We start from the raw sequence: 26,438 nt of genomic DNA, 5'->3' as shown, positions 1-26,438 counted from the left end.
ACATTTTTTAACAACTAAGATTATTAAGAGCATAAAAATGTCATGAAGGGTCATTTGAACCTCTAATGACTCTGGACACTTGGAAAATTTGTCCCAGTGGCCATTATCATATTATCCATTATATGGCCATTATATATTAAAGTTTGTCCAGGTGGCCAGCTAGTGCTAGCAGCAGCAACAGAATAATATGATAATATGACTACACATTCCCTTTGTATATCAAATCACCAGACTGAAACCGATGCATATGGAAACTAAGATTTTACAAATTTTCTTTCCTGTGTAAGCAAATGCCTCAAAAACTCACTACTTTAGAACAGAGGTAGAAACCGTGAGCAGCATTTTGACTGCTAAGAACAGTATTACCTGGTGAACCCCTGGCCAAACTGTCAGTCACGTTTCTCACACATGCCAAGTAAGGAATATAAGGACTATTTGCTGATATATTTAAGAGGGCATCTTCAAAGTTTTCCAGAATTAGGAGCCTGCAGAATTAGAAAAGAATATAGAAATTAAGTCGTATGAAAATAAAGCAAAGACATTTTGTTGAGATCATTTTGGTCCCTGGTTGTTTGGCATTGGTTGACTCGGACATTGAAATACTAGGCAGTTGGATGTCTTCCCCCATCCAGTTTAACTGTACAAGGGCAGTACTACTCTGCCTCCTCTGAGGACTCGCCTTTTCTATGTGTACTATCTTTATATTTAATTATTTTAATATTCCATCATAGGTCATCTTAAGGCAATTTCTAGGCACACTTACATGAAAGAAAAAGGTCAATGGGTGAGGGTTGCCAGGTAAAATACTGGACTCCCAGTTAAAGTTGAATCATAGATAAACAATGAATAATCTTTTTGTGTATAAGTACATCCCATTAGTCCTGCAATTTTTTTCACTTTTCTTTTTATTTTCTAAATCTGGCCACCCCCTTCTGACTCTCCGATTCTTCTCATCAATTGAAAGCTAGGGGACTAGATGATCTGCTAGGTCCTTTCCACCTATAACATTGAATAACTAGATTTGAATTCATTTAATTGTGAACTAATAGGGTCCCAATGACCGATATAAGTTCCTTTTTTCTCCAATCAACCAATTTAGTGTTTCCAAATTCACCACTTTCTGGTTTCCTTTCAAAGTGGTTGGCATGTGACGATAGGGCCTAAGACTTTTAAGGCTACATGAATGAGTAAGGCTATGTGAGTGAGTATGTGCATATTATGTGTGCTCTCTCACTTCAACTGTGAGGCTGCATCTCTATTTATTTTGTAACTTCTTCCCTTAGTGTCTACTATTGAATTTTATGTAAAGATGGAATAAATGTCAATGGCTGATTTGGGGATCATCTGTTTAGAATCAAACTGTACAAAACACAAATTAACTAGTCCTACTGGATGTTCAACTTAGATTTTATTAAAATACGAATGGGAGCAATTAATCTTGGCATAACCAGTAAATGCAGGAAAATGTTTTCATCAATATTAAAGAAGACTCAGGGTGCTTAAATGTGGGTTTAACAACATTGGATCCTTGAGGAACTTTAAAAGAAAAAAAATGAATGGCAAGAAAAGTCTCTAACTTGGCAATCAGAGCACAGCAAAGTGGTCAGAGGGCTGACTCATTTAAATACTATTCATAGTCTTTATATATTTTTCAAAAAGTATCCATTTTCCAAGTGCTCATGCTTGTGCATAGGCATTTCCTTGACTAGAGACTCTTAGTAATACTATATTTGGTGGTCTCAGACCTTAGAGATTTTAGACAGTGAGCTTCACTATTTATCAAAGCCTCCTTATAGATAGTCAATGCCATTAATCAATACACGAATGAAGGACAGGAGAGTGTATTCTTAGAGTAAGTTTTCTGTCCTAAGTAAAAGAAACTGTCTATTAGGGAAATTTCTAAATCACATTATTACTGTTAAAAATGCAACAGGAGTGTGACAGGTGATAAAACTAACCCTGTTGTATAGGTTACCCATATAATATGAAGTCACGCCTACAGTCAAGTTTCATGGACTGTAGTCCACCTATGATATCAGTGAGTCAAGTCAAATCAAATCAAGCCAAGGTCTAATACTAACCAATATAGTCACAGCACTTGCTCAAAAAACCCTCAGCAGGTATTTTGAAATGACAGTTTCAGAATGTTGAGGGAAGTAGGAAGCAGTGTCAGAAAGAATATTCTAAAGATAAGCTGGAAGATGGGATTTGAGAATCCAAGACATCAAAGAAGAGATAAATGAAATTATGAGAATAATTGCAAATTGACTGCATCTATTTTGGGAAGAGGAGGGTAGAATAATCCATCTATTTTATTTGGCTATAGTGATAAGTAGAGGTTTCAAGATAAACATTTCTCCTCCGAGCAACTTGAAAGAATGATCCATTTAGTTTTGTATCCCACTCCCTGTTCACCCCGACCCCATCCTCATCACAGAATATCTAGCATTTGTATTTCGTACATCATACACTTAAGTTAATATCTGTGGAAAGGACAAATACATGAGGAAAAGAGATGCCGGAAGCTGCAGAGATACTGGCCATTTATCTGAGAAGTACCCAATGGGGCATCGCTGGATAAGCACATGTCGGGTTGTTCTCCTGCTTCAGTAAGGTGGTTCTCCCTTCCTCTCCTCACCTTTCCCCACACTTCCCAATATTGCCTTTCCTTCTTTTGTGTTTGTCTTTCTCTCTGTTATCATTGTTACAACATAGAGCTATTTCCACTTGGTGCACTGCTCAACAGCAAAATATTGGCCTTATCTACTAGATGGACCGGAACAAGGGATTTTCATGGTATATTGTCAAGCTTAAAATAGAGGACAGTTGGGCTAGAATTGACCTTGAAATATCATCTAAGCCATCCTCTTAGTTTCATAAAGAACATTTGAGTACAAAAACTGTTGAGAATAGACTTAGTATACTCCCAAATAAGATCTCATATCTGTGTGCCACAGTTTTGGCATGAATACCCAATTATTCCCTTAAAACACTGGAGTAATCTTTTATACAAAATCCTACCTAATTCCCAAGAGTGCTTACAATAAAAGGTAAGTGTCTGGATATGCACATTCATGTTCATAAGTACAAATACAAAACAAAGATAATGGCTTCAGAACAAAAATAATTAGGAGAAAGTAGAGCTATGAGGGAAAAGTATTTTTGAAAATTTGCTTTAGAAAATTCTGAGCCAAAATAACTTTTATCTTATACCAGTGTTACCACTCTGTGATTATTTTAAAGCTGGAATGGAAAGGAAGTCTGAAGATAAGAAATCCCTTAATTTCATCCATCACAACAAGGGCCCTCTTAGAAGTATTGAATTCTTCCTAATAAACTGTCAGCTAGCTGTCAGCAACTAACTACATTTGCTGTGGAACCTGCAGGTCTGTGGCGCTGACATTATCAATGCTATGGATGCCTCGAGGCTCTGATAAAAATACCTGGCTTCAGCAATAAGCATGCAGTTATCTCAGTTTAAAGGTATTTTGCTATGATTATTTTTGATGGCTATAGAGGGAATGTGTCTAAAAGACACGACTATTTGAAACATGACAGCCTGGCTAGGATGAAATTGCCTAAGGGCTTGGTTGCTCTGGGAGAAGCACCTGGCTCAGCCACCTTAGAGGATGAGAGAGATGGCAGCAGAAACAGGAGGTAGTTGTTTATGCAAGGATTTTGGTCAGAATCTACTCTCAGAGTTGGAGAACTTCTCATTAAATAATAGAAAGTTTGCAAACACCTATGTACATTCTATTTTAGAAAAACAAAAAATTGGTTAAACCTAAGTACTCCTGTTTGTTTTTATTTGTATAAATTTCCGTTAGCACAAAAACATATCCTTTGGGACTAAAATCAAAGAATTTCAATAGTATAATGTATAGGCTAAAGCAATCTTTACCTAACAGGCAGGCCATCTAGTCTCTAAATTTGCCTTGAACTACAGGAATTTGCCTCAATTAACTACCATAAGCAACTGTTTGCATTTCTTACCGTAATTATCACAGTTACTTCAGGATGTGCTTACATTAATGGTCTTTAGACAGCATAGTTGCTGCTGTTATTTCCACTGCCTATTCCTGGGACTTTATATATGCCAATAAAAGCCCCAAATTAAATAACCTACAAACAGTTTTGCCTAACTGAATACCACTGAAAGCAAGCAAATTTTGCATTATCTTGTTTAAGCATAAAAAATATTTTTATTCTCTAGAAACCCAAAAAATAGTAATAAAAAAATCGGAGGCTGCTATGGTATGAATGAGTATGTTCTCCTGCAATTCATATGTTGAACTCCTAACCCCTAACATGACAGTATTAGGAAGCTTGATTATCAACTGCTCAGTTTATGGTACTTCGCTATAGCAGCCTGCACAGAGCAAGACAGATACTTATACACTGTTTGTAGTGAAAGAAAAGTGTTGGCAGCCCTCCAGCTAGATCATCCTCATAGGCATAAGGTAACCAATCCAGACATGACACATTAGATCTAGTTATGCAAGCTTGGAACTGAAAAAGAGATTTTTTTTGTGCAATGCTAAAGTATCATTAAATAATATCAAAAAATAAGTTTCAACTTTATTTGGACTATGCCCTTCCCTTTGCTCAGTCAATAGTTGGTTTTTCTATTCCATGCTTATGTACACAAGAGAATTATGTTTAGAAATTGTTTTCATTGTTTATTCAGCCAAGTTATCTACCTATTTAGAAATAAACAAAGACTTACTGCGCAGCCAGACTGCTTGGAGATAATGTCTGTCCATCATCCTCACTCCACACATGTGTTATATTATCGGAGTCACCTAAAGTAATAATTTTGATATAGGTAAACATTTAATATGTTTGCTTAAAGATTTTCTTCCTCAGTGAAAACCATCCCAGGTCAAATTAATGAGGAGAAAATGCAGAAATCTGCAGAATCATTCTCCAAAGAATTGTATAAAAGACATCTCTGCTCTTTTGTTGGAAATATTTGTGATATTTATAGGAAATAGATGCCTACTGATCAAAATAATCCCAATGGTCAAGCATATGCATTTCTAACAAGTTCTTTGTGCATCAAGCCACTACATTATTTTATCCCAGGACCTGCGTATGCAGATGACTGCTGAGTACTATAATGAAGATTGACTACCACATGATTTGTTAATCAAATGAAGCCAATTTTAGTCTTATGGGTCACTGGAATTTTTTTTTTTTTTTTTTTTTTTTTGCCTTCAGTTGTCTAGAATGTAGCCTCAGGAAACATCTGCCATCACTAATCTGTATTTTCTATCTTTCAAAAAGCAGCCACTAATCTCAATTGAATGCAGCTGGGAATGCAAATTGACTTATGTTAACAGAACTGTTCTGAGAGTTCTCAAATAATATGAAGGTGCATAGTGTGGAAGGCAGTCAATAAGTTTGATCTAATGGAAACCACATACAAAGATCTAATTCAACACCATGAGCTACCCCAGAAGTTGACTAGGTCCCTGATTCAGCCTGCTGCATAAGGTTGTATCATAAAAGAGTAAGTGTGCAACGGCATTCACATAAAAATTGAAAATGAAAATGCTTTAAATGGCCCCTGCATAAATAAAAACATCATAAATCCAATACTTTAATTCAGCTCCTTTAGGGAAATGGTATCACTTATTTCAGCCTTCTCTTCAGACTCTACTCATTCCTTATAAATAATCCAGTATGTTTCAATGTTGTCATTTTTAGCTTAGCCTAATCACTTTCAATGGGACATTTTATTACCAGCTTCAATAGTTCTTGTATTGTCTCCAGTTAGTGCAACCTAAAGCCTTCTAAAAAGGTACTAGCACAAAACTATGCAATCACCCAATTTTTTCTGGTCCTGATTATAATTTTATTTAAATTAGCGTGTGTATAAAAAAGACTATCCCAGAATTAAAAATCTCCTTGTCTGTCACCTGTATCAGTCAGGTTTAAGTCATGTTTGTACGACCCTACTATCTGGCAGAGCAGCTGTCTCAGTTTTTCCTGTTCAGCAGAGTGGAGTTTTCCTGTGCTCTGCTCACAATGCAGCTGAATATTATTGCTCTAATAATAGTAATGCATCAGTGAGTTAAAGGGCCAAGAATGAATGGGATGCCCAGAATAATAAACCTAATTAACAATAGTAATACCTATTATGCATTGGCATCTATATAGAGAATAACTATAGTTTTAAACACCTGTTGAGATTTATGCTTTTGCAATGGAAAGGCATATAAAACTTTTTCTAAGATCAAATTTTGCTCACTTTGAACTCCTATGTGATGCTGAGCAAGCTAAGTGGTATTTGTAATACTACGTGGTTATAGTTTCTCTTTTTCATCAAGTCAAATAAAATAAGTAACTAATAGAAAATTAACTTTATATTATCAATAATAGACTTGACCCTGAAGCTAAATAAAAACTTTTCCCTCTGGTCACTAAGGACTATAAAGTACCTTGGAAGAAATGCTATACTAAACAGGTCTTAATGAAATAGAAAATGTTACAAACCCTTAAAAACTGAGATTTTACTTCTTTTATATTTGGAAGATTAGGAATACTTAAAATTATATTCAAAGACACAGAAATATGGTCCATAGATAACCTCTTTTTATCAGTAAGGAACCTCTTTTTATCAGTAAGGATTGCTTTCTATCCTAAATTACATCCTAAAAATGTGATTTTGTATAATGTACTATTTTGCAAAAGAACAAATTCCAATGAGTCACAAAGATAATCTCTGCTCCCAAAACTCAGTATTTATAAATGGACATACTATAGAGTGTATTAACTGTGTAGCAAGGATCCGAGCTGGAGCAGAACTGAGAATTAGATATCTTGAGATAGGAAGTTAGGAGGCAACTTTCTTGCCAGGTTGTTTATCAGCAACTCTCTATTTTCATGGTTGCTAAGGAGGCTCCTGAAGAAATCTTGAAGTATGCTCATACTTCAGGGTGGATCAGAGATAAACATGGTGTGAGGAAAGTGGGTAGAAATCAGACTGTGGAGAGGAATGAGGGAAGGCAGTGGAAAAAATTTAGCATGTGGCTTCCCACAGAATGGTAAGTGTGAATGGAGAGCCAAGCTCCATCAGTGGCTGAAAGTGCGGGCCCTTCTGAGGTTAAGCCGGTACTTGCATGTCCCAGTGAGATACCTCAGAAGCAAGTATGTCCTAGAAGGCAGATGTTTAAGTAAGGCTGTTCATAAAAGAGCTCCTGGGGCCTGGCTTTGGAGATATACAGATCCAAGTTCTAATCTCAGTTTGGTCATTTGCTGGATGAGTAACGTAAGACAAGCACCCAGCCTCCTTAAGCCTCTGTTTTTTTGTCTATAAAATGGGATAATAACTGTATCTCACAGAGTCATTTAGATGATAAAACGAATTTCAGATACTAAAGGACTGAGCATTGATACAATAAATATTACCTATTATGTTCTTTACTTGAAAGAGTGATATGAAGCCTACAAAGCTATCTTAACCATTATATTAGAGAGAATCCAAGCAACTCTGCTATGAGATACCATCCCACTCCAGCATAAGAGAGTAAAAAACCAAGGGAGAAAGGATGTTCATTTTCAAAAATACTGCTGAACACTGTGAAGAGTAAGAATGAGGTGGCCTGGGTTATGGGGCAGTTATTTGTACTTGGACCAGAGACCCCAGTGCTGTTGAACTGTAGTCACTAATTCTGCCTTCAATGACAAGTTTAAGTTCCCTGAATGATTCCTAGAAATACTCAGGAGGGTTTTCAAAGTCTACACAATTTCTGCTCAAACAGGTAGGGGTTTAAAGTTAATAACTTTTAGGAATTGACATTAATACATCTGCATTGGTATTCTTGGCTTGATAAACTCACAGTGCAGGAAATTTAAAAACAAACAAAAGGTAAGTACATCAAATTTTATGAATAAAAATACATTTCCTTGGTGTATTTTCTTGTCTTCTTGACCATCCAATGACGTGTTTTAAGACTTGCCAAAATGATTAGCACAGTCATAGACATAAGACATGGTCACCGTTAAATATTGAAAACTGAATTACATCTTTCACCAGGAAATGTGTTCTGCTCCCTGCTTAATAAGAAATGCCACTTACTTCTCCAGCTTTTGAAGCACAGGTGAGCTTTGTACTTAAAATTTTTAAAAATGTAACTTTATTACTTTACTTTATATTAATTATAAAGTGTGAGTCTGAAGATAAAAAGGAAAAGGTAGTAAGGAGAAACGTTAAGTTCTTAAGCCTTTAAAATGCAAATATGAAAAGAATAGAGAGGAAGTAATTATGTTTGTTAGCACATTGTCTGGTTTTCTAGCCTAAACTTTTTTTTTAAGAGTAATCCTGTTTTTCTGATGGACGTCAAGACCATCAAATTTAATAATGGTCAATCCTGCAAGCTAACCATCAATTCTGCAATTGTAGACATAAAAAATGCTCTAGACTAACCGAAAATGACATCCAAGAGTATTGTTGGACCCTCCAGTGAGAATTCTTCAAAGCCTTCACAGGCATGCTTTCTTTTTGTATGAAAATTGATATTTCAAGACTATGTAATGAACAGTCAGCTTTTGACCTGATGATCTCAGGATGCTTATTTTGTAATCTAAAGGTAAAAGTCGACATATGTAAAAGCTGAAAAACTCAGCTGAGAAAACATAATTCTAAATTATTCACCAGAGATAAATTGTTAACAAAACTTGGCAAGTAGGGATTTATTCCTTATATCTCCAAACCTTTGTCTGTATGTGTCTGTGTGTATGTAGCTGTATGTCTCCATGTGTGTAGACAGTACTATTCTAGATGTGCCAAAGGGATATTCTGTGACTTACTACCAACATGTCATACCTTGTCTTACTGGACACAGCAGTATATTTACACTGATCTATTTGTGCTCTAATATCAAGATGGTTGAGGGGCATATTTTTGCAATGAAAGAACTCTAATTAAAAAAAATCAAAATTTGAAAATGAAATTTAAAACACTACAATTCACTTTAGGCATTTGTTTCAAGTAGTAAGGTAGAAATCTATTTGTTGAGGCATATTCCCTGATTTTTTTGTGTATACCAAGTATAAACATAGTTTTATAAGCTAACAGAGATCATTTTCACCTAAATAAAAACCCTAGAAAGTCACAGTTCCCTCTTCTTGGCCATTTCTCCCTTTCTCCACACTTCGATTAACTTGAGATCCAGATTTATTCATAGCATATGTCCCTACCTAAGAATAATATCATCTCTACATGATTACTTTCATTGCACTCTGCTTTATATTTCCAGTGGGCTTTGTGACACTGAATTTAACACAGTAAGATGGAAATATAATACCTTGAGCTGGGGAATCCAGAGTGTTCAGCAGATGTTTAACAGACTTCTGGAGGGTTCTGAAACCTTCGTTAGTTGCAAAATGTGGATAAACCTTCTGCACAACCAGTAGCACACTAAGGAGTCAAAAAACAATTAAACCAGATTCTGTTTCAAGGTTTGCAGACAGAAACAAAAGGTTATTCAAGGAGAAAATGGCTACAGTATAGAAAATTATTCTTATAAAAGACAAGATGCTACTCTTTGTAATTTAATTATTTGTTTGTCTTTTCATGCACAAAATCTCAACAAAATATTCTTAACTGGACAGAGCAGTTTACATTTCCAGGTTTCTAAAACATCAGGAATCACCAGCCTTAAAGTCATGGAGCAAGGTTCCCATTGATTTTTTTCTAAGACTTAGAAATAAGTAGTTAGGAAAACCAACTTTCAATTAAAGAACACATCTTTTTTTAACTAAAAAGAAAAATTAAATATTAGAAAGTATTTTCATTAAAAACCAAACCCAAGTAAAGGATCTAGTTTCAGGAATAATTATTATTTAAGCATTTATAATATTTATCTTTTGCTAAACAGATAGTAATGTTTTTGAAAAAGAAAATGGAGGTTGCCCTAATTAACGACTATATTCTGTCCTCTAAGTGGTCTATAGGCACTGTTCCAGAGGTAGTTCAAAATTAATATCCATACTCTGTTTCTATAGCTTTTATGTCACCAATAAGATGAGCAGTCTACCCTGGGGATAGACAGTCAGAAAATTCAATTATGCTTGAGTTCATCCTGTATTTCGCAAACACGATTAGTTACTTAAAACATGTCTTTTAGTTCCTTTATAGCCATTAGTGCATTTTAAAGAAATATTGTTATTATTACACATGTATTTCTACATTATACAAATACTGTGACTTATATCAACAGTTGAGTCAATGCTTTAGTTAAATAGTAGTGAAAACAAAAGGCTTTTGTTAAAAATTTGACATTGTGAAGTTAAATGTAATACAAATTAGCCAAAAGTAATTTTTCCCTATCTAGTTTCTTAGTAAACTGAATGCATATTCCAGCAATAGATAGTATTTGTGTACGTATTCATGGCATTCTATAATGTTTTTAGAGTTTTTGAAATTTAGATTAAGATTATGTTAATTTTAGTCCCCTAGATATGAATGATAGCTGTTTAGAGACCTATGTCTAGGATGCCATCTGGGTAGTATCTAGTATAACATAAGGATATACATGTGGATATGTGTGTATGTTTATAAACATACACAAAAATATATGCATATATATTTTCTAACAGTTTTCTAATAATTCTATAAATTCAATTTATTTGTCCAGTTTTGCAGATGGGAAAATGAAAGTTAAAAAAGTTAAGTAACTTACACCAGGTTATCTAGTTAATAACAAGTACAGCTAGGTTCTGTCTATTTCAAAGTTTATGTTCTATCTACTCTATATGTTGCCTCTGGCACAAAAGCTTTGCTTCAACATGGTGGGGAGGAGGAGGGCAGAACATTTCTGCACAGAGCCCACAGGCATTGTTAACTTATCACCCAGCTGTGTTCCAAACAGTTGGCCACAGAGACATGGCTGTATTTTTCTCATCTCTGCTCTGTATACATGACTGGTGATACCTCAGGCATTTTTGTGTTTGCCCCAAGAATCTCCTGGTTCTCAGGTGTTGGGTTACTTCCAAACCCTAGCAACCACAGAGACCAGTTAGACTGTCTCAGGGCGTAAGTCTTGGCCGGCCTTCAAGCCTGACCCTCTGCCTAACTCACCTGACCTATTGTCCCAAAGTAACATCTTCAAAGACTGAACATTTGACAATCTCATTAAATCTTTTGGCAGTCTTATCATTAACATTATTAATTAAATGTCAGTAGACTTCATTCATCTTTATCTAATAAAATGTAACTTAATAAATAATGACACCTGGACTCCCATCTTCTCTGAAATCCCTTAAACCATTGATACTTGATATGTATTTTACTTTGTAGGTTATTTTTCTTCTCTTCATCATGTAAAAATGGAAATCATCAAAACAAAACATCATCAAAAACAAGTTGCCCTCTGAGTAAAGGTAATTTTTAAAGAGTTTTTGTGATTTATGTCTCAGCATAACCTTCATCTCAGTAAGGCAACAATCCTGTGTGTCCTATCATATGCTTTTCTCGACTTTTGAGATTGCTCATTTCTGCTAATTACTGTCTTAACTTTAACATTATATAATCTGATTTTGGTGGTTGATTTATATACAATTTACAATGTAAACCAAATGCTGGAGAAATAATAAAAATTCCTGTGGGGTCCATTTGTCTCTATTACTTGTTCAACAAAGACTAAGATAAACCAATGAGACCATAATGTTGTGATAAAACACAATCATTTGTGAGAAAATTATGGCTTTTAGTGACATTGTCAGCTTAATCATAATAATAAACAGCTGACTTTAAAAAATGGTTTATACTGAAATATAATCCAAGCCATGTATTTGAGAATTTTCTAGTAATCACATTAAAAAAGTTAAACAGACTAAATTAACTTTAATGATATATTTTAACTCCATACATCCAAAATATTAGCATTTCAATATTTATAAATATAAAAATTACTAATGAAAGAATGTAGGTCTTTTACTGTACTACATCTCCAAACTAATGGGGCATCTCAATGCAGATGCCAAATTTTAATTGAAAAGTCTTAATCTGTATTTAGATTTCATTAAATTTACAGGTGAAAAAGTAGATTCACATACCTAAGCCATTCTAAACATACTAAAAAGTATTACAATAACTGAATCAAGTACCAGTTTTTAAAATTTAAATTAATCAAAGTTAGTAACATTACACATTCAGTTGCTTAGATACACTAGCACATTTCACGTGCTCAAAAACCACATTAACTAGGGGCTATCGTGTTACAAAGATCAAGTATATAAATTACTGGACCACCCTGAAAAGAGTTGTTCTGACTAAATAAAAGTCAGATGCTATTCTATCAAAAAGGCAACCTTGGCCGGGCGCGGTGGCTCAAGCCTGTAATCCCAGCACTTTGGGAGGCCGAGACGGGTGGATCACAAGGTCAGGAGATCGAGACCATCCTGGCTAACATGGTGAAACCCCGTCTCTACTAAAAAATACAAAAAAGTAGCCAGGTGAGGTGGCGGGCGCCTGTAGTCCCAGCTACTGGGGAGGCTGAGGCAGGAGAATGGCGTAAACCCGGGAGGCAGAGCTTGCAGTGACCTGAGATCTGGCCACTGCACTCCAGCCCGGGTGACAGAGCGAGACTCCATCTCAAAAAAAAAATAAAATAAAATAAAAAAGGCAACCTATACAATGGTAGAAAATATTTGGAAACCATTTATCTGATAAAGAGTTAATTTCCAGAATATATAAAGACCTTCTACAGCTCAATAGTAAATACATAAATACATAAATAAATAAACCCAATTTTAAAATGGACTAAGGACTTGAATAAATATTTCTCCAAAGAAAACATATAAATAGCCAATAGACATATGAAAAAATGTTCAATCATCAGAGAAATGCAAATCAAAATCTCAATATCGTTACACAGCTGTCAGGATGCATATTATTAAATTTTTAAAAAGACAAAAAGTATTGGCAAAGATATGAAGAAATCCAAACCTTCCATGCTATTGGTAAGAACACAAAATGTTGGCTGGGCACAGTGGCTCACACCTGTAATCCCAGCACTTTGGGAGGCCAAAATGGACGGATCACCTGAGGTCAGGAGTTCAAGACCAGCTTGGCCAACGTGGTGAAACCCCGTCTCTACCAAACAAATGAAAAAATTAGCTGGATGTGGTGGCACGTGCCTGTAATCCCAGCTACTTGGGAGGCTGAGGCAGGAGAATTGCTTGAATCCAGGAGGTGGAGGTTGCAGTGAGCTGAGATCACGCCACTGCACTCCATACTGGGCAACAGAAGGAGACACCATCTCAAAAAACAAACAAACAAACAAACAAAATGTTATGTGTCCCAAATCTTTTTTTATTTCTTCTAAAAAAAAAAAATGGGTGGGGGGGCATGAATACATGTGCAGAACATGCAGGTTTGTTACATAGGTATACGTGTACCATGATGGTTTGCTGCACCTACTAACCCATGGAACCTGCAGGCCAAATCCAGCCCTAAGGCCTGTTTATGTAAATAAAAGTATATTACATACAAAAAGAATTGTTAAGCTAGTAGATTTCAAGTGTTCTCACAAAAAAATAAGTATATGAAAGAAATGTATATGTTAAATAGCTTGACTTAGCCATTCCACAATGTACATATATATTACAGCATGTCGTATGCCACAAATATATACAATTTTTGTCAGTTAAAAATAAAAAGAAATACTGCTGAATTAAAGAAAATTTAAGATCAAAAATTTAAGAAAAGAATACAAAATAGGCCAGGTGCTGTGGCTCACGCCTGTAATCCCAACACTTTGGGAGGCCAAGGCAGGCAGATCACAAGGTCAGGAGTTTGAGACCAGCCTGGTCTATGGTGAAAACCTGTCTATACTAAAAATACTAAAATTAGCCGGGCATGGTGGCACTTGCCTATAGTCCCAGCTACTCCTATCTAATTGTAACTTTCTACCCCTTGATCAACCTTCCCTCATCCTCCCCTTTCACCCAGCCTCTGGTAACCATTATTCTACATTCTACTTCTATGAGATCAACTTTTTTAGGCTCCACATAAAAATGAGATTATGTAGTATTTGTCTTTCTGTGCATGTTTAATTTGTTGAGGAACCTCCATATTATTTTCCACAATGGCTATTTCACTTTACATTCCCACCAAGAGTGTACAAGAGTTTCCCTTTCTCTATATGCTGCCAGCATCTGTTATTGTTTTTGTCTTTTTGATAATGGCCATTCTAACTGCAGTTAGACAATATCTCATTACAGTTTTGATTTTCATTTTCATTTCCGTGATGATGAGTGATGTTGAGCATTTTAAAAATACACCTGTTGGCTGTTTATATGTGTTATTTTAAGAAGTATCTATTCAGATCTTTTGTCCATTTTAAATTACATTGTTTGTTTGTTTGTTTTGCTCCTAAGGTTGAAGTTATTTATTAATAAGCTATTTTCATTTATTAATAAGCTATTTTCATTATTATGCAGACTCTTTTACATTTATAATCATTACTTGACAACATACTCTATTGCATAGTGCCAAAATATGCAATAATTATATTTTAAAATTTAAAGGGAATTAAAATAGCTGCAGCACTTGGATTAGAGGTTGTTAAAATAAAATAGCCACAGCACAATGTTTTTACCAGTGTAATTTGCTCCACCAAAATAATGCCTAGACTATTCACAATAGCAAAGACTTGGAACCAATCCAAATGTCCATCAATGACAGACTGGATTAAGAAAATGTGGCTCATATACACCATGGAATACTATGCAGCCATAAAAAAGGATGAGTTCAAGTCCTTTGTAGGGACATGGATGCAGCTGGAAACCATCATTCTCAGCAAACTATTGCAAGAACAGAAAACCAAACACTGCATGCACTCACTCATGGGTGGGAATTGAACAATGAGGACACTTGGACACAGGAAGGGGAACATCACACACCAGGGCCTGTTGTGGGGTGGGGGGAGTGGGGAGAGATAGCATTAGGAGATATACCTAATGTAAATGACGAGTGAATAGGTGCAGTACACCAACATGGCACATGTATACATATGTAACAAACCTGCATGTTGTGCACATGGACCCTAGAACTTAAAGTATAATAAAAAATAAATTTAAAAAATAATAATGCCTAGAGTATTTTTAGTCCTTCTGCTTTTTGCTAAATATTATTTTGTGGAATTTTTGTCGTTTTGTTGTTGTTGATTTTTTAATCAAATTTCATTGAAGTATAATTTAAATACAATAAGATGCACCTATGTTAGGTGTACAATTCAATGAGTTTTTTAAAGTTGTAAAGTGATAATTTTTAATTGTATAAACTTACGAGGTACAAGTGAAATTATAAGTTTTGACAAATACACATACATGTAACCACCATGCCAATTAAGATACAAACATTTCAATCACCCCAGAAAATATTTCTCATGAAGTTGCTCCTGAATTCACTGATCTGATTTCTAACACTATAGATTAATTGTGTCAATTCTAGAACCTTCTATAAATAGGATACACTATCTACATACACAGTATATATTTTTTGTTTTGATGTTTTTGCCAGCATAATATTAATGAAACTTATTTACCTTCTGTGACTCAATAATCTGCTTATTTTTATTGCTGTGTTGCATTTTAATATATGAATTATATGAAGAAACCACATTTGTTTTGCCATTTTGTTTATAGATATTTGATTACCCAGCTCAACTTTTAGCTATTATCAAGAAATAAACATTAGCATACAAGTCTTCGTATGGGTGTATATTTTCATTTTCTTGGATAAATACCCAAGAGTGGAATGCAGCCTCATATGGATCTACTGTTTAACTTCATTAGAAGCTGTCACACTATTTTCCAAATGATTGTGTTGTTTTCCATGCTAACTGGTAATATATGACCACTTCAGTTGCTCTACGTTCTTGCCAACACTTGGAATTATACATCTTTTAACATTTTACCCATTCCAGTGATTGTGTAGTGATATCTTATTTGTGGTCTGAATATTATTTTGACTCTTTTCACTGCTACACTATACAAGTCATACAATTCCCCTTCTCCTTTTCTCCTTTTATAGATTCACCTGTTTGCTCCCTAAGACAGAAGATAAATAGGAGGAAAAGGATCAAATGTCAAAATTCTGAGTGAAAATTTCCCTAAGAGATAAAATGAGGGTTAACATAGAGAATCAAACTTTGTAAATCTTGCTTCTTCTGTATTCCAGTTATGGTGTGTTACCATGGAAACAGTATAGGACTGGGATTCTAATTCTTTGAGTTTAGGTCCTGGCTTTGCCACATACTAACTGTAGAACCTTGGGGAAGCCATTTGACCTCCATAAGGATTTGTCTCCTCTTCTGTAAAATGGGAACCTGTTGTCTCCAGCTCAAAGCACTATTCTGAGAATCAAATGAGATTACTGTGTCAATACAAGGACTTATTATAAGGTCTTTGAACAGATATAAGCTCTTAAAAGCATTCCGAAAGTAAAAAACAATCTCGTCTGATGCTTTAGACATATAAAATAGACTACATCATGCTATTAGTGACATATAAGAGAGGCAGCCTGGGTTCTGGAGTTAGAAAACCTAGTTGCAAACCCTTCAAGATGCATGATCTGCAAAAAAACTTAATTTTTATGACTGTTACCTAATTTATAAAATAAATACTGTTTGTTGTAAGATTCAATGTGATAATGTGTACAAACGGCTTGGTAACATGTCTAGCATGTAATAGGCACTTAATAATCGAACATCATTGATGCAGTAGTTGGATTTTTAAGGCATATTTTCAAATTAGCTATACACAGCAATCAAAACCAAAGTACTGTCCATTAAACTCTAAATACTGGCCATGCCCAGATCTCTTTTCCAAATAAAGTAACCTTTAAAGGGGTTTCTCCTGCAAAGATTTGAAAATCTTTATAACCTATATACCAAGGCTAAATGATATGCAGGCTTGGAAAAGTCATTTCTAAGCTGACTACATGTGAGGGAGAACAACCTCTTTGAGGTGACTGGGAACAAAACTCTTACCAAAATGGTTGTTTTATATTGGATGGTACCAAACAAAACTCACTGAGATACTTTATTCCTGGATAGTTTAAATGCTCGATGCATAGAGCTCAGGTTGTCCCTGAATGAGCTGGAGTCAGTGCTGCAATATACCACTGGTCCTGCTGTACACCTCATTCTTAGAAGCTCTGTGATACTCAGTAACAATACAACAGTTAGGATCAGTTCCTCATGGATGCTTCCATAACCTTGATGACCACAGTGTGTGTTTCTTCTTTGTTTAACTAATACACTCACCTTTGTTGCTAAAATCTGCAATAAGAGGCTGAAGGATTATTTGTTCTGTTTTTAAATAACCCACCTAACAGTAATCATCATAGGTAACATTTTTTTAAAGACTTCTTTGTGAACACTAATATTACATTTAATTCTTATATTTTCTTACCTGTTTGCCTTTCGAAGAACATCAAATAGATTGCTTAGTGACGTGTCATTCTGAAACACATTTGGAAAACTAGAGAGAAGCTGCCACACAGCTTTCTGCTCTTGCACTTGTGAGAAGAAAGACAGCACTCTGACTATTTCCTGAAACACTATCTTCTGATTGTTGGGGTCACTGGATAGCTTAAAATATAAAACCACAAACAGAGTAAAATGAGACTTTAACATTCGTAATCACGTGGTTTGCTGTTTTTAAAAGCATCAAAAATCTGATTTTCACATAAGCAATTCTTTTAGATCTTCACTCAGTTTGAAGCCAATCTTTTATTTGGAAAACCAGCAACTATTTCTAATGTTCTTAAACATAATTGGATCTTTTCCCTGTAGCTCCAGAAATTGGCATAAAGTTTGGTTAAGAAAGCCGTATTTATATAAAATATTTCAAATTATATATTTCAAAATTAAAATTAAGTTCCTAACATAAAATTAGCTTTGAGTAATTTTTTTTTCTTAGGACTTGGTTTAGGAGTTGCAGATATACCTTCCCTATACTTATTACTAGATATTATATTGTTTGCGTGGAGTACTCCTAAAACTAATATACAGATTAGTAGAGATATAGATAGATTTATATATATATGTGTGTGTGTGTGTATATATATATATAAAATTCAGGAAAGTGTTTACTATTACAATTACACATACTTAATGCTATGTGATTTTGAATAATGTCTTTTTTTTTTTAACCACATATTCTATTCTACATGACCGCCATTTTGTTAAAAAATATATCATAAGTGCTTTACATTGGACTGGGGATTATTATAACCATACCTCTAATTGGGTTACTTTGGAAAACTCAGATTATTAAAGGGTTGTTTAAGCATTCTGTACTTAAAAGAAATTACAATAAAAATTTAAAAAATCAAGGGGAAAATACTAGATATGGACATATTTCATTTATTTATATCTATAAAATTTCAAGAGAATTTTGAACTTTTTTGTGATCTCTCATTGTATGTGGGGTTTCATTAAATGTAGACTATTGGTGTCCATTTTTACCATTGTTGTTTAAGGCCAGTGTATGCACTATTCATAATAGCAAAGACATGAAATCAACCCAAATGCCCATCAATGATAGGCTGGATAAAGAAAATATGATACTATACACCATGGAATACTATGCAGCCAGAAAAAAGGAATGAGATCATGTCCTTTGCAGGGACATGTATGTAGCTGGAAGCCATTATCCTCAGCAAACTAACACAGGAACAAACAACCAAACACCACATGTTCTCAGTTGTAAGTGGGAGCTGAACAATGAGAATACATGGACACACAGAGGGGAACAACACACATTGAGGCTTGTCAGAGGTGGGTAGGGGAAAGGAAAACATCCAGATAAATAGCTAATGCATGCTTGGCTTAATACCTAGGTGATGGGTTGACAGGTGCAGCAAACCACCATGACACACATTTACCTATGCAGCAAACCTGCACATCCTACACATGTATCCTGGAACTTAACATTAAATTAAATTTTTTAAAGACTAATATATGCAAACACTCCATAGTAGAGTGTTCTTGGTTCTAATGTATAATATTTTGGTGAGAGGGATATATTGTTTTATCAAAATTTAACTTCTTGCTGGAGGAATCATGTTACCTAACTTCAAACTATACTACAGGGCTACAGTAACCAAAACAGCATGGTACTGGTACAAAAACAGACACATAGACCAATGGAACAGAGTAACAAACCCAGAAATAGGGCTACACACCTACAACCATCTGATCTTCAACAAAGGTGACAAAAACAAGCCATGGGGAAAGAACTCCCTACTCAATAAATGACATTGGGATAACTGGCTAGCCATATGTGGAAGAATGAAACTAGACCCCTTGCTTACAACCATATACAAAATTCAACTGAAGTTTGATTAAAGACTTAAATGTAAAACCCCAAATTATAAAAACTCTGGAAGATAACCTAGGCAACACAATTCTAGACACAGGAAATGGTAAATATTTTATGACAAAGATGCCAAAAGCAACAAAACAAAAGCAAAAATTGACAAATGGGATCTAATTAAACTTAAGAGCTTCTGCACAGCAAAGAAACCATCAACAGAATAAACAGACAGCCTACGGAATGGGAGGACATTTTTGCAAACTATGCATCTGAAAAAAGTCTAAAGAAAAAAAAGAACAACTCCGCTAAAAGTAGGCAAAGGACATGAACAGATGCTTTTCAAAACAAGACATACCTACAGCCAACAAGCATATGAAAAAAAGCTCAATATCACTGATCATTAGAGAAATGCAAATCAAAACCACAATGAAATGCCATCTCACACCAGTCAGAACGGCTATTAAAAAGTCAAAAAATAACAGATGCTGGTGAGGTTGCAGAGAAAGGAAACACTTAAACACTGTTACTGGGAGTATAAATTCATTTCAACATTGTGGAAAACAGTGTGGTGATTCCTCAAAGACCTAAAAACATTCAATCCAGAAATCCCATTACTGGATATATACCCAGCAGAACATAAATTATTCTACTATAAAGACATGCACACGTATGTTCACTGCAGCACTAGTCACACAATAACAAAGACATAGACTTGGCCAGGTGCAGTGGCTCATGTCTGTAATCCCCGCACTTTGGGAGGCCGAGGCAGGTGGGTCACTTGAGGTCAGGAGTTCGAGATGAGCCTGGCCAACATGACAAAACCTTATCTCTACTAATAATACAAAAAAAAAAAAAAATTAGCTGGATGTGGTGGCCTGTGCCTGTAGTCCCAGCTACTTGGGAGGCTGAGGCACGAGAATCACTTGAACCTGGGAGGCGGAGGTTTCAGTGAGCTGAGATAGCACCATTGCCCTCCAGCCTGGGTGACAGGGTGAAGCTGTGTCTCAGAAAAAACAAAAAGCAAAACAAAACAAAAATAAAGACATGGAATCAACCTCAATGCCCATCAGTGGCAGATTGGATAAAGAAAATGTGGTACACGTACATCACGGAATGCTATGCAACCATAACAAACAACAATATGATGTCCTTTGCAGGCAAATGGATGGAGCTGGAGGCCATTATCCTTAGCAAACTATGCAGGAGCAGAAAACGAAATACTGCGTTTTCTCACTTCTAAGTGGGAGCTACATGATGAGAACACATGGACACAAAGAGGGGAACAACAGACACTGGGACTTACTTGAGGGTGAAGAGTGGGATGAGGGTGAGGATCAGAAAAAATAACTACTGAGTACTAGGCTTAGTACCTGGGTGACAAAATAATCGAGACAACAAACCACTGTGACATGAATTTACTTATATAACAAACCTGCAATATGTGCCCCTGAACCTAAAATAAAAGTTTTTGAAAATTCACAGTTAAAGAAAAACTAGCTTTTCAAACTAGGTTTGAAGTCAGTGAGAAAAATAAAAAGATTTTACCCATTATTCTAAATTCTGACAGTTATATGACTGTGATAATTTAATTATTAAACTTGTATCATAGCCTGAGTAATCTCACCTAAAGATCTCAGAGAAAACAATCAAACTTCATCTACTGTAGAGCAAAGCCATATTTTATTTAAAAGGTGTGTCTACATTAACCATAATGTAATATTTTGGTTTAGCATTGAAATCATTTCAACCTTTCACATTAAATATGTAATACTACTTAAGATTAAACTTTGTGTGCAGAGTCTATGCGAGTCAGCATTTCCCAGTCTACATGGGCTATAGAATTGCCCTTTAATTCATGTTGAGTCACTTTGTACATCAAAGATCTACACTCACCTGGGAGAACTGTTTATTTAGTTCTTGGAGAGAAGACTCTAAAAGGGTCATGTTAGAAAGGCAAAATTTGTTAAAAATATTTCTTCCTAGAAAGGTCCAAGAGAAGGCATCATCCACAATGTATCCTGGATAGCTATCACACAGTTCTCTTCGTATATCTTCTGAAGTTGAATTTTGCTTTAACAGCTAAAAGCATGTGTGAAAAGAGTAAAATATGAATGTTATTAATTGTAGATGTTCAAATATTCTAGTCTTCAAGTAATCTAAGCTGTCTTCAAAATAGCCATTTTGAGGTCCTCCATTATAGCAGCTATTAAAATAACAATAAAGAACATATAATTTACCCATGAGAACTTGTAGAGTGAATGCATGAATGTGGTAAATTCTTGTCATTGTTATTATTTAAATGATTTATATATGATTTATTTGACTGAACCCATTTCTTGTCTCTGACTAGAAAACCTCAATGTACAGAGTCTTTGCTTACAAAAATCTTCACGCATAAAAATCTTATTCATTTTTTCTGGACATTGAGCAGCAGAAACTCAGGTGTCCTAACTCTTCATGACACTCATGGGAAACTGGTTGTGATCTTTGGAAGATTTCCAACAGAAGGAGCGTCGAGGTCTATTCCTAGGATGAACAGTGTTTATTTACAGAAGTGTACAAATATAGATTGCTTCATTTGCAAAGCAATTGTTCCATGTAAGTCTTATATATAGAAAGAAAAAGGAAAACATATATGAAAATATATAATAGCAGGTATAACTACTAAAAGTAGTCACTGGAAATCATTTTCATAATGGAATCATCATAATCTCCCTATATATTCATAATTCAGGCCAGTCACGATGTAGCAGTATTTTACCAATAATATTGATCATATTTACCATTATTAAGTTGTTTAGATATTTACAGAGCTGATAATAGTTTGTTGTCAGACTTCAGAGGTCCATCTTAATAATTAATTCTTATTACTCCATGAGGTGAGGCCAATTTCATCCTCCTCTTAAGTGTATATTACAAAATATACACGCTACCTTCTAGTGACTCAAATTCTACAAGTAATGGAACAAAACAGAATCCATTTATCTGGGATGTACTCTAAGTGTTAGGCCTTCTAGTCATTCATCCATATCTCTCCTCTAACAGTCCACATAAACTCACCCCAAAATGATTTCTCTACTCATTCTTGCAAGTGTTGCAGAAAGCAGTAAAGAGAAAGAAAGAGGAATCAGAGAGATTGCTGACACAGGCATCAATATGTCATCCTAATTTTTACATCTCTTCCCTGCTCCAACTACTCTAAAAATATGTATCCATACATAGAAATTTCATTTTTGGCTTATCTCCCCTGGATATATAGCTCTGTGCTGCCTCACAAAATTCTGAAATTTTATTCCACATGAGAAAGAGAACTTGGGAGTTTCAATACGATAAAGTAGCATTTTGGAGAATAGCATTGCTCTTCTAGATATTAAAGAATTTATCTGATCCAGTGCAAGACTGTCTACTTCTAGGAACCAATATGTAAGAATTAGAATGGAATAGAATAACGTTCTCTAATTTATACACTGTACTTGATTGGGGGAAGCTTCAGACTGCAATTAACTGGGCACATTGAGAGACTTCTATGCCAGACAAAAAACATTGGAAACCTCAACTATTATGTAAACTAGACTTTCAATGTCTATTTTGGACAGATTGAAAAGTCCTCTATTTGGGCCAGCATGGGCAGAGTTGATGAGTGTGATGCCATTTCCTGGAGTCCGCTTTTGTGCTGGCCTTTGACTCATTTATGTAACTCAGTTTATTGAGATGCCTCAGTTATACAGAGTGTTAATTTAAGTATAACTAACAAAGACATATTCAGTAGCAGTGGTTATGGTTATTGGAATGTTAATAAACTTGAAAGACATGTCTCATGATCAGATAAAAGAAATGGTTGCTATATAAGACATAGATATATTATTAAAAATGTTTGTGTGTGTGTGTATAGATGATATGGGGAAGGAGAGAAGAAAGGTAAGTGGGAGAGAGAGAGAGAGAATAGTATCTCTAATGCCAAATGTTGAGAATGATGTCTTTTCATTTCTAAAGAGCACATAAAACAAGGCTTAGATACCTATGGGACCAGCCAAATAACTTAAATATATGAATCTGGCCAGATGAAAGACAATAAGGAGAAGTGGGGATTGTAGTTACAAAGAGCACGTGTTCTGCTTAAAGGCATGTACATTCAATGTCTTAAAATCTCCGTACACACACTCACACACACATTTAGCTCAGAGGCTGCCAGTTCACACCTCTGATAGAAATTATGTTCATTGTCTTGCAATCTGGGAAATCTTAAAGTTGATGGTCTCTAGGAAACAGAGAAATCCATAGGTAAGCTCTCTAAAATATGCTAAGAAAAAGGATTTTCCTACTTCGGGGCAATATTTTCCTTAGCCCTAATTTTTCCAAAGAGTTGATTAGTATGGATGAGGCAACAAATTCGAAAAGCATTATAACTTCATTGGGTCTTTTTTTCTTTCCTGTTTCAGAAAATTAAAACATCACATATAATGCCACCCTAATTTCTTATTAAATGAAAACTTTAAGTTCAATTAAGGGACTTAACAGGGAAGTAAATAAATACTGAAGATCTTAAGGAATTCAGAATGTCTTAAAATTAAGCTGTTTATTGAAGAGTTCCTAAGAAAAGAAGTTGCCTAAGATATTACTCTAAATAGGAAAGGTGCTCCAAACATCTTGCTATTTGAGAGATCCTTCTATTAACCTAAAAGGCCTATGTTGAATCACTCTTCTCATTACAAAACTGAATCAAGTTACCTTTTCCAAGCCAAGAATTCGTGCGAGCACTTGACTGCCATTGAAAGTGTATGTTCCGGGACTTTCCAAATCAGAACTTGGACTGGGAAATACTGTGGCTGTAATCAAAGAAGGAACAGATTGGCATTCCAAACACACACAAATGCACAGGACTGCATGAGAATCCATAAATATCACTTATGACCTCATATACACTGTAGCAAGGATGTGCTCAAATGTGCCTCTTCCATGAACATTTTATACTGGAAAAATGGCAAATTCCATGAGTTTTTCTTTTCATATAAAATTGTGATGGCTTTGGTCTGTTCTTACTTTTTTTCCAATCATTTAGATGTCATTTACTTTCATTCCAGTCTGTGACATTAAACTTCATCACCAAAATTATTGCCCAATAAACCGAATCATTTCTGTGCAGGCCTGGAGGATTTGAGGTACCTACACTAGCTCCACAGATCCATCATATCCAACATCTGTTCAAAGGATCTGCCAATGCACATCTGGCGATAATGGTCTTTTCTTTTAATTATCCAATTGGGACACTGAAATCTGCTTAGAATCATAAATTCTCTCCTCCAAGTGGTTTCTGAATAATATTTTAGATCAAATAAATGGGATAAAGCAATTAGCCTGGACTACAGTATACTCTAATTAAGTAATTCCCAATGCGTCTTCATCTAGTATTGTTTATTTATGATGTAGCAGAGTTTTCTGGGTTTGGAGCATTAGCTAGAAGACTACATTCATATCTATAACATGGATGTTCATTAAGCCAGTATATTGACTTTTATAAATTTAATACAGAAGTCTTTTGTCATCCTCAGAGCAAAGAATCTTAATATTCAATGGTACCAGTGACTCATCATCAGTAGGGCCTAGGCTTTATTTTAGTGCCCATGGGACTGAAGAATTTGCCATCTGATTCCTTTAGACTATGGAATATATTTGTGAGATAACTGGCCAGAGTGAGAAACATAATCTGTGGCTACCAAGCACAGCAAAACTTACTAGACCATAACATTATAACCTTATTTCTATGGTGCTTTAACCTACTCAGCCAAACACCCACAGATCATTCATAACAGAACATTAACTCCTCAAAACCATTCATCACCATGTTCTTACTACATTAACATGGGACTTTTTTTTTTTTACTTGCTCCATCAACTTGCATTGGAATGTTATTTAATATCACAAAGTCTTAAATATCCCATGACCTTTTTAAAGAAACTCCCTTTTTATCCAGAGCACCAGCCATATTTCAACATACAGGAATCTTGTTTTGTTCACTAATATATCCCCAGCCCCTAAGACAGTGGCTGGTTAGTATTAGGGACTTAATAAATATTTGTCAAATGAATGTGAGCCGGTCGTGCTGTTTAAAGCATTTATTTTTTTTAACATGTGGCTTCTAATCAGTGTTTCTCAAGTCCACTTGGAATTGAATCACTTGTGCCTAAGGCTCAGGAATGCAGGTTTTGAGGGAGTAACTCAGGAAGATTCTCTGCACGTGAAAATTTGAGAGCTACTGGCCCAGATGTGAAGCAAGTCCACAGTCACACTGTGATACTGAGCATTAAGTGTGAGGAAGAAGCATACAGATGAAAGAGTACTGGCCTGCAAGTCCTTCTAATGCCAGCTCTGCTGTATGGCTATAGACACAGCGCCTAACTTTGCTGAGCCTCATATTTTTCATCTGTAAAATGGAAAATCTGGACAAACCTCTGAGATTGTTTCCAATAATTTTTATTAATGGGCTTTCTAACCCATCCCCGCATCATCTCATTGCAGACAGCGAAAGAGTCTAGAGTCAGTTCTGGGAAATGGTGCAATTCTCAACATGTAGGCTTTTGCTCCTGTAGGGTATTTCAGTAAGAACTTAATTTCTAATTATTCTCGACACCTTTGCGTAATTGCACCGCCATACTCAGGCAACCATAAGGAACATTTAGATCTCTCAGGGATATTCTAAGCATTCCATCTTTGTTTGAAAAGTTTAAAGTATAAACCTTTCAAAGATTAGACCTTTACTGTTCCACAAGGCTTGTTCTAAACTCTACAGAAGAAAATAGCTTACCAAGTGATGCATGCCTTCTTTCTGGAACTTGGGTGCTCTGGAATGATAAATTGCTGTCCTTATCCAGGTTGGATGACTTTCTCAGAATCTCACTAGAGAAGAAAAAGCAAGAACTCTATAACTTCTCCCACATTAATTTTAGTTAGTTACAGCAATGTGTTATGTGGCAGATTCCAGGGCTGTCTGAGGACTTTCAAATATTTAATATAGTTTCCAGGATTTTAATGGAAGAATTCACCTAACCACACACCAATGAATATATAAGGTCTCTTACAAAGTATATTTTTATTCAGAGAAAATG

General features: G+C 35.3%; 1 protein-coding gene across 1 annotated transcript in view; it reads right to left on the bottom strand.

The window, feature by feature from the left end:
• The window catches only part of ABCA12 (ATP binding cassette subfamily A member 12), a 214,955-nt gene that overhangs the window by 98,088 nt on the left and 90,429 nt on the right, over window positions 1-26,438 (bottom strand). The window contains exons 4-10 of the mRNA XM_033230381.1: window positions 26,138-26,229; window positions 24,064-24,161; window positions 21,229-21,414; window positions 17,428-17,606; window positions 9,312-9,424; window positions 4,727-4,802; window positions 367-485 (exon numbers count right to left, since the gene is read on the bottom strand). Coding sequence (XP_033086272.1) covers window positions 367-485; window positions 4,727-4,802; window positions 9,312-9,424; window positions 17,428-17,606; window positions 21,229-21,414; window positions 24,064-24,161; window positions 26,138-26,229 — 863 coding nt within the window. The remainder of the gene's footprint in view (window positions 1-366; window positions 486-4,726; window positions 4,803-9,311; window positions 9,425-17,427; window positions 17,607-21,228; window positions 21,415-24,063; window positions 24,162-26,137; window positions 26,230-26,438) is intronic.

Source organism: Trachypithecus francoisi, unplaced genomic scaffold, assembly GCF_009764315.1.
Source record: "Trachypithecus francoisi isolate TF-2019V2 unplaced genomic scaffold, Tfra_2.0 Lachesis_group13, whole genome shotgun sequence".
NCBI lineage: Eukaryota > Metazoa > Chordata > Mammalia > Primates > Cercopithecidae > Trachypithecus > Trachypithecus francoisi.
The sequence above is the reverse complement of the archived record's forward strand: the minus strand, read 5'-3'. Positions and strand labels throughout refer to the sequence as shown.